At 55.0% G+C, this 9424-nt stretch overlaps 1 protein-coding gene and 1 long non-coding RNA gene across 2 annotated transcripts in view; one reads left to right on the forward strand and one right to left on the reverse strand.

The window, feature by feature from the left end:
• Positions 1–1457, reverse strand: part of LOC106147910 — a 3966-nt gene extending 2509 nt beyond the window's left edge. Inside the window, exons 1-2 of the long non-coding RNA XR_001232943.1 lie at positions 1339–1457; positions 147–422 (exon numbers count right to left, since the gene is read on the reverse strand). This is a non-coding gene — a long non-coding RNA (uncharacterized LOC106147910). The remainder of the gene's footprint in view (positions 1–146; positions 423–1338) is intronic.
• On the forward strand, positions 1–8145 carry Eno2 (enolase 2 (gamma, neuronal); the record flags this gene model as incomplete). The annotated part of the gene is given in 12 exon segments (XM_005378839.2): positions 1–58; positions 1037–1136; positions 1464–1559; positions 1720–1778; positions 1996–2065; positions 2434–2567; positions 2782–3004; positions 4375–4572; positions 5941–6142; positions 6390–6498; positions 6739–6797; positions 7225–8145. Coding segments are annotated over 11 exon segments (1305 nt in total). The 3' UTR covers positions 7295–8145.
• Positions 8146–9424: the final 1279 nt, after the last annotated feature.

A 9424-nucleotide genomic window follows, 5' to 3' on the forward strand; every position in this document is an offset into this window, starting at 1 on the left:
CAGCCACTCGCGTCCTCCCTGCGCCGCCACCACCAGCGGAGTCTGCAGCCGCAACGAGGTGAGGCCCCGCCCGGTCCGGCTAGGCGAGACCCCCTCCCCTGCCGCGTCCTCGCCGCCCCTGCCTCGAGCCCCTGGGCGCTGCGCACCTGCTGGGCCCGGCCCCCTGCCTCTTCCGGCCTCAGCCTCCTCTCCACACCTGCTCCTCTCTCGGCCTTCCACCCTGCCGCCTTCCCCTTCTTGGCCCACTTCCTCCGTCCTGCTGATCGGTTCCTAAGTTCAGCGTCTCCGCAGGCTTTGCATTTCATCCCTGCCCGTCCTTTTTTGCTTGCATTTGGGAAAATGTCTTCTCTCGCCTTTCTCGATTCCCCCAGACTTCCTTTGAAGCCCCCTCTCCCACGCGTCCTCGCGTCGTCCTCCGCTGTCTGGGGAGGGATGGGGGGAGTGGGGTCTGCTGGGGCCCGGGGCCCTGGGCCTCATCCTCCCGCAGCCCGCCCTGGCTGCCAGGACCCTGCTCCCAGGACTCTGCCCCCAGACTCCACTGCAGTTCACCCCTCAGGAAGAGGAGGGACCCTAGAGAGTGGCAGAGCCAGGCGGGCTGGGCTGGGCTGTTGAGTTGGGACAGGATGGGGGTCTGCAGGACGCGCTTTTTCCTGGCTTCCGGGGAAAATTCCAGCCTGGCAACCATTACGGGTACTTTGAGGCGAGCGGGGACCCCGCTGCCATTGAAGCTACTCAGATGTCAGAGAACCTCTGCCAGGCCCCTCCCCTCCTCCTTGCGGTGTTCTCCTATCATCTGATCTTTGGAACCTACCCACCCCGTACTCCCCTACTGCAGTGACCTCCCCTTTCTCAGTGCATTGACCTTCTCCCTCAGGAGGGGGGGAGGGGGTCCCCTTTACCACTGCCGACTGCAGCCGGCTTTTCCCCACCCCCACCCACTGCAGTAACCTCTTTCTCAGCCACCGGCCCCTCCCTCTGAACTCAGGCTCCACCCTCTAAGCCTCTTATCTTTTGCCTTCTTTCCCTTCTACCCCAGGATCCCCCAGCCGTCATGTCCATAGAGAGGATCTGGGCCCGGGAGATCCTGGATTCCCGTGGGAATCCCACGGTAGAGGTAGATCTCCACACTGCCAAAGGTACTGGCTGGGGCTCCCGATTCTTCTGGGGTGGGGAGGACTTCCTGACACCCCAGGGGCAGGGCCTGGCCAGGCTTCCCAGGCTGGACTCAGGGGCAGGATTCCTGGATTCTAGTGTAGTGGGAAATGTGCCCTGTCTGTGTGCGTACTGAATACACTGTGTGTGCATGTGTGTGCGTGTGTGTGCCTGTCATAGCCTCACTTCTGTGGGCTCCCACTTGTGCCTGGGGGTCTCAGCTGGGTGGATGGAAAGCCCGCTGCTTGTGTGGCAGGCTCAGGAGTGTGTAGCGGCAGGAGGGCCTCTCTCCTCACTGTGCCATCTCCCAGGTCTCTTCCGGGCTGCGGTCCCCAGCGGAGCGTCCACTGGCATCTATGAAGCTCTGGAACTGAGGGATGGGGACAAACAGCGTTACTTAGGCAAAGGTGAGGCCTTTTCTTTTCCAGCCTCGCCCCTTAGCCTCATGCCCTTACCCCGTGCAGTCCCTGGCTCTCTCCTAGTGTGTTTTCTCCTTGCTGTCCCCTTCCCGGCCCTCCCAGACCGATCCTGCCTGCCCCTGACTGGCCAGCCTCCCTGTCTCCCCAGGTGTCCTGAAGGCAGTGGACCACATCAACACCACCATCGCACCTGCCCTCCTGAGCTCAGTGAGGCCCGCCCCTGGCTGGGGATGCAGGACCAGGGTCCTGGAAGGAGCCCCATAGGGAGGACGGGGAGGGAAAAGGGACTCTTTACTGCCACCTGCTCCCGTGGGAGTTCCAGTCCTCTTGTACTGACAGGCTGCTGTCACAGGGACCAGGATGCACCCTGGCCTTCAGGCCAAGCCTCCCTCCTGGCCCTGGGTGATGGGGGTTCTGTCCATAGGGTCTGTCTGTGGTGGAGCAAGAGAAACTGGACAACCTCATGCTGGAGTTGGATGGGACTGAGAACAAATGTAAGCAGGAACCAGGAGGAAGTGAAGGGAATGGGAGGAGCCATGTTGTGTTGGGGGCCTTCCTCCTTCCAAAGCCGCTGTGATGGGAGGGAATGACATTAGACAGAAGGACGAACTTTTGTGTAGCATAAAGAGGAGGGAGTTGGCAAGAGGGAGTCTGAGGGCTGTTTGGAAAGCGGTGTGGCTCCCTGCCCTTCCCAGTCACCTCCTCCCCACCTCTTCCCTTCCTTGCCCAGCAGCCCAGAAAGGATGAGTGGCTGGAGTGGGGAGGGGAGATCTCCTTTACTGGCTCTTTTTGGGGAATACAGTTGGACGCAGGGACCAGAAAGGGAGGCATTTTTGCTCAGTCCTTCTTCTGTAATCTCCAGCCAAATTTGGGGCCAATGCCATCCTGGGTGTGTCCCTGGCCGTGTGTAAGGCAGGGGCGGCAGAGCGGGAATTACCTCTCTATCGCCACATTGCTCAGCTGGCCGGGAACTCAGACCTCATCCTGCCTGTGCCGGTGAGCACTGTGCATGCCCGGGCCTCTCCCGGTGGGAGGGACGGGAAGAGGCCTTGTGAGGAAGGATGGGGGGAAGTGAACGGGGCAGCTGAAGGGAAAGGATGGGGGACCCGTGCCTCTGGGTTGAGTCTGGGCCCAGGTTGGAATCCTGGGTTAACCCTCCCTGGGGTGAGAAGAAAGGGCCCTTGACCTTTGTCCCACGGTGGCTCCCCAGGCCTTCAACGTGATCAATGGTGGCTCCCATGCTGGAAACAAGCTGGCCATGCAGGAGTTCATGATCCTCCCCGTGGGGGCTGAGAGCTTCCGGGACGCCATGCGGCTGGGGGCAGAGGTCTACCACACCCTTAAGGGGGTCATCAAGGACAAGTATGGCAAGGATGCCACCAACGTGGGCGATGAAGGCGGCTTTGCTCCCAACATCCTGGAGAACAGTGAGGGTGAGCCAGCTTGGAAGCTCACTGTGTCAGAGGGCGACAGAACAGTCGCACTCTGTGGAGTCCTGAGAGCGGGGGTGGGGGATCCCTGGGCTCCTGTGAACCCCAGGCGGTACCAGTCAGTGGCCGGCTCTGAAAACTGCCAAGCTCACAGGCTGACCTACGACAGGTTTCTACCTGCTCAGCTAGACCTTGTAGCATCTGTAAATTTTCACTGGAGCCCTTGGGGATCCCGGGAGATGATCCAGGTGACCTGTGTCCCATTCTTTAACTCTATAGGCACATTACTTTGATAAAATACACCATAATTTACGGAACACATTCCTAATGTATATTCCCTCTAGGTTTCCTAATTTCCCTGTGCCCTGGGAGAAGCTGTATTGTGAATAAAAACTATAGGGTAGTATTTAACAGTGACGATTCTGCACCAGGGGCAGTGGCACATGCCTCTAATCCCAGTTGCTCAAGCAGCTGAAGCAAAATTACAAGTTCGAGGCCAGCCTGGGCAGCTTAGCAAGACCTTGTTTTGAAAAAAAAAAAGTGATTGGGGTGTAACTCAGTGGTAGAGCACATGCCCAGCGTACCTGCAGCCCTGGATTTGATTCCCAGCAGAACAAAGAAAGCTGAGCCGGGCGTGGTGGCACACACCTGTAATCCCAGCACTCGGGAGGCTGAGGCAGGAGGATCATTGCGAGCGAGTTCGAGGTCAGCCTGGGCTAGAAAGTGAGTTTAAGGTCAGTCTGAGCTGCATAGGGAGACCCTGTCTCAAAAAGACAAAAAAAAAAAAAAGAAAGGTTAATGTTCTGGGGTCACTTGCCTGGGTTTATTTGAACCTTGAAGAGTTACAAGTTCCTGGGTAATGCCCTTTCTTCTTTCTCTCTCTTTCTTTTGTTCCTTCTTTCTCCCCCCCCTCTCTTTCTTTCTTTCTTTCTGACAGGGTCTTGTTATGTAGTTTACATTGGCCTTGAACTCACAATGTACCCCAGGCTGGCCTCAAACTTGCAGCAATCCTCCTGCCTCAGGCTCTTCAATGTTGGGATTACAGGTGTCTGCCACCACACCTGGCTGGGTGTTGATCTTTCTTACTTAACTCCATGCTTCCTTTTTCTATCTGTAAAATGGGAACACAACAATTTCTGCATTGTAGTACCAGTGTGAGGATGAAATGAGACCACGTATGTAAAATGCTTAGGTGACACGATGCCAATAAAAATAGTGACTGTTTCTATTCCTTCTCCCCCACACCGAGGTGCCAGCCCAACAAGCAGCATAACCACACCTCCCCTGGCAGAGGCCCTACCCTGCTCTTTCTTTTCTCTCTTCCTTCCCTATGCCCTCCTCCTCCTTACAGTCTCACTTTCTTCCATCTGTAGCCTTGGAGCTGGTGAAGGAAGCCATCGATAAAGCTGGCTACACGGAGAAGATTGTCATCGGCATGGATGTTGCTGCCTCAGAGTTTTACAGAGATGGAAAATACGACTTGGACTTCAAGTCCCCAGCGGATCCTTCCCGATACATCACTGGGGACCAGCTGGGGGCGCTCTACCAAGACTTTGTCAGAGACTATCCTGGTGAGAACTGGAATGTGGGACTGTAATCCCACCACTTGGGAGGCTGAGGCAGGAGGATTGGTATGAGTTCGAGGCCAGCCTGGGCTACATAGTGAGTTCAAGGTCAGCCTGAACTGTGTATCAAGATTCTGTCTCAAAACAACCCCCCCCCAAAAAAAACAAAACAAAAACAAAATCCTGGAATGTGGATGAGGAGCAGGCAGACCTGTTGGGGCAACTCAACTTTGTGGATGCCAGCTCAGCTGCCAGGTAGAGATGTGCTAAGGAGAACCTGAGAATTAGGGCTGGGATGCAAGACCCTGCTGCAGACAGGGCTTTGCGTGTTGTGTAAATGTGCAAGGTCCTGTGATGCTTCAGTTTCTATCTGCTTCAGGTCCTGACTAGAAGCCGCTGAGATCATGGGGAGGGGGTGGGACCCAGGGACATGGAGACAGGCTGTTCTGTCCTAGCAGCAAACTAGTGCATTTCAGTATCTTTACTTGAAACTGTGGCTGCAGGATGGACCTGTGAGTGATGTGTGAATAGAGAAGACGGCTGAAGAGAGACTAAACTACTCTCGCCAGGTCTACCAAGGGCTTCTGTCCAGGGGAGGAGGCAGCTGGGCACTGTTCTCCTGAGACAGAGCAGGAAAAAGCAGAAACTGCAGTAGGAAGGGGTTCAACTAATAACGAGGAAGGGCTTCCAGGCAGCGAGAATAAGAAAACACAAAGTGAGGTTGTAGGAAGGTTCTGAACCCTTGTTACTGGAGGGTTTATGAAGTAAGACGTAGGAGATGGGGAGTACATGCCTGTGATCCCAGCACTCTGGGAAGCTGACACAGGAGGATTGCAATTTCGAGCCTAACCTGGGCACCTTAGTGACTTAGAGACCCTCAAAAAATTAAGGAGCATAAATAAATAAATACATAAACCAGGCATAGTGACACTCACCTGTAATTCCAGTAGTTGGGAGGCTGAGGCAGGAGGATCCCTTTGAGTTGGAGGGTGGCCTGGGCTACATAGTGAGTTCAAGCCCAGCGTGAACTATGTAGTGAGACCTTGTCTCAGAAAAACAAAGTTAAACAACAAAAACACCCCACAAAAACAAACAAAAAGATTAAAAAAAATGAGTTGGAGGACAGTGTGGCCTACATATTGAGCTCAAATCAGCCTGAATGTCAAGATGAGACCCTGTCTTAAAAAACAAAAAACAAACAAACAAAAAAAAGCACTTGGGGCAGGCTTATTTTGGGGAGAGTGGGTGGCACAAGGACAAACAGGTTTTGTTAGTCAGGTGAACTCAACATTTCAGAAAAATCAAAGGAGGCGGGTGTCTCTGCCCGAACAGAGATCCAGGCAGGGTGACAGTCCCCTCACTCTCCCTCTGCAGTGGTTTCCATCGAGGACCCGTTTGACCAGGATGATTGGGCCGCCTGGTCCAAGTTCACAGCCAATGTAGGGATCCAGATCGTGGGTGATGACCTGACAGTGACCAACCCAAAGCGCATTGAGCGGGCAGTGGAGGAAAAGGCGTGTAACTGCCTGCTGCTCAAGGTCAACCAGATCGGCTCCGTCACGGAAGCCATTCAGGCGTGAGTGGCTCTTGGCCTCTCCATGGCTCTGCTGCTGCAGGCTCCCTCTCTCAAGCCCTCCCAGCCCGATCCGGCCTAGGGCTGCTGAAGGGAGCAGGGGACCTGAGTCCCATTCCTATTCTCTGAGCTCTGCCCTCTGTGCCCCTGGTTCTCCAGCCCCTATGCCATGTTTCTCACCACAGACCAAGGGTGGGCAGGGCGGGGCGAGCTCAGTACGGGCTGGGGCTCAGGCTGGTCTGTGGTGCAGGTGCAAGCTGGCACAGGAGAACGGCTGGGGGGTCATGGTGAGTCACCGCTCAGGGGAGACCGAGGATACCTTCATTGCTGACCTGGTGGTGGGGCTCTGCACTGGCCAGGTGAGGGGCAACCTGTGGATGGAGGGGGGTTTGGGGAGGACTGGGGAGTTCTAGGCTCAGGTGGGTTTCTCCTGCTGGAATTGGAGGGCATCCAGCAAGTTTCAGCAGCAGATTTCAGGGCTGTAGCTCAGTGGGAGGCCCTAGGTCCTATCCCCAGTACTAGAAAAAAGTACGAGAGGTTTCTTTTCTGGGGGTGAAGGGGACAGCTTCTGAGCTGCCTGTGTTTTGGGAATGTTTCAGATCAAGACTGGTGCCCCGTGCCGTTCGGAGCGTCTGGCTAAGTACAACCAGCTCATGAGGTGAGGGTACTGGGGAATGGGAACCCAAAGCTATGGGGTTTAAAGCCTCATTTGTCATGCCTATGATCATGGCACTGAGGAAGGCTGAAGCAGGAGGGTCGAAGTGAGTTCAAGGCCAGCCTGGACTACATAGTGAAACCCTGTTTCAAAAACAAAAACTGGGGCCCAGGGATATAACTCAGTGTCACAACGCCTGCCTGACAAGTGCAAGGTTGTGAGTTTGATTCCTGGTAAAAAAAACAACAGAACAAAACAAAAAAACAAACAGAAAAACAGGGCTGTAACTCAGTGACAGAACACCTCTGGCTTTAATCCCCAGTACCAAACACACACACACACACACACACACACACACACACACACACACATACAAAGCTGTCCACTGTTCTGCCTCCAGCAGCTCGCCTCATTTCTGCTTCTCTCTCAGAATTGAAGAAGAGCTGGGAGATGAAGCCCGCTTCGCTGGACATAATTTCCGCAACCCCAGTGTGCTGTGAACCCTCTACTTGCCTGGACACTTGGACCCTCTGTCCCGTCCTCTTGGAACCTCCTCCTCACTGTCCTGTCCTGTGGTAGTTCACCCCCATCCGCATCCCGAGCCCAGGGCACCCAGAACCCCCTGACTGACCTGCTCTGGCTGCTCCTTGGCGAACCTGAGCCCTGCTTCTCTGCTGTGCTCCTCTCCGAGCCCTCCCTCTGGGGTTCCACAGCCCTTCCTATTCTCTCTTAAAGACTTGGGATGAGAACGAGGGTTTGTAAGGGGGTCCGTGGAAGGACATCTGTCTGTGACGGGAGCTTCGGTGCGGTGTGTTGAAGTGTTTGAGTGGGGCCATGTGTCACTGTACTTCCCCTGTCCTGTGTGTCTTCCATCTTGCATGTGAGCTGTGACCTGTGTGGAGTGTGCCACATGTGTGTTCATGACTCCCTAGGGCTTTAGTGCATTTATTTATTTATTTATCCGTTTATTTATTTTTCATTCAGCCTGTTAATTATTCATCTCCCTATAACCCTAGGGCCTAAAGGTAGCCTGATTGAGGGGACCGCCTCTGTGCGTCATGTGGCTGTGAATCAAATGACAAACTTGGGTGAGAGGGTTTGCTCACATGGGAAGGGTGACCAAGAGCGGCCTTCACAGCCATTGTGTCATATTAACCGAAGCCTGGGTTGGTGCACAGTGGGGTGTGTGCTTGGGGGGGCTCCTCCTCTATTTTCTCTCCCCAGCCCTAGATTCTGTGTTCCTCCTGCGGCTGCACCAGAGCCCCCGCTCACTCTCCCGTGCCATGTTCCACAGTTGCCACCACTGTGGCATTGAAATGAGCTCCACTATTAAAGTCTGAATCACACTGCATTTTTGTGTCTGAGGTGTCTTACCTGCACATGTGAGGGGAGAGAAGATGGAGGACCCGGATGGCTGTGTAACTGAATAGCAGGGGTAGGGGGCCGGCAGAGGACAACCAGCTGAACAAAAGTGGCCACAATGATGGTACTGACCACCCCACATGGCTAGGTGGGCTCTATGTTGGCCCTGCCTTCTCAGCAGCGGGTCTGGACCCAGGGAATCAGGCTTTTTTGTTTGTTCTGAGACATGTAGTGCAAGCTGGCCTTGAACTCACTTATGTACCCCAGGCTGGCCTTGAACTCCCGGAGATCCTCCTGCCTCAGCTTCCAGAGTGCTGGGATTACAGGTGTGCCCCACCATACCGGGTGGAATCAGGCATTCTTAACCTGGGATCCTGGAGTCCCTGGAAGTAGAAATGATGTGTGTAGTTGGGAGAATTTGGAAGGAAAGTGGTCTAAAGTGTTTTCAGATTCCCAGAATCCTTGTGAAGGGATAAGGCGTGCATGGCTGGGCTTCAGCCCACAATATCCTGGTTAGTTCTAAGGTAGGACAGGACCCCATGGCCATGAGCCCTTGTAGGATGGGGACCTGAGGAGGGAAGGATGGTACCAGGGGTGTAGAGGTGGGGTGAGGCAACTGAGACCTCTGACAAAGAAGACAGGACCTGAAGAGCTCACCAGGTCCCGGGCTGGCTGGGCTACGAGCAGGGTGTGCTGTGTGGCCAGAGCGTCCGCATCACAGGGACCGTGCTGGGGGACAATCCCACACACAGTGCCCTGGCTGCAGGGTCTGCACAGGGGCAGCTGGGGCCACTAGGGGGAGTCAGGGTTCTGCAGGACACACAGGGCAGGCAGAATTTCAAGGTTGTACCCTCTGGGGGCCTCCTACTCTGCTTCTACCGAGTTTTGTCCTGGCTCCTTCTGCCATGTGGCACGCTCCAGGGCTCAAAGAAGATTCCAGTTGTGTATGGGCAGGGCCCGTGGATCTGCCTTCATTCCTGCGTCCCTGACATCGCAGCCATTTTCAATTCGAAGAGCTGCTTGCTGCCTTCTCCTTCCCTGTGCCTCTTTCAATGTGGGCATCTCATCTTTCCCTCCGCCTAGCACCCCTAGCCACTCCCTTGGGGCTCACAGCACTTTTCTCTGTGTCTCCGTTTCCTCTGGGGGTACGCGGCCTCCATCCTTCAGTAACTTCCAGGCTGGCCAGGACTATTGTAGTTGGAGCCACCTTTCCTAACCTCAGCCCTTTCTTCCCTCTTTGCCACGCTGCCTTCTTTGACAGGTACTGG

Source organism: Chinchilla lanigera, unplaced genomic scaffold, assembly GCF_000276665.1.
Source record: "Chinchilla lanigera isolate Chin_1 unplaced genomic scaffold, ChiLan1.0 scaffold00012, whole genome shotgun sequence".
In the NCBI taxonomy this organism is placed as follows: Eukaryota; Metazoa; Chordata; class Mammalia; order Rodentia; family Chinchillidae; genus Chinchilla; species Chinchilla lanigera.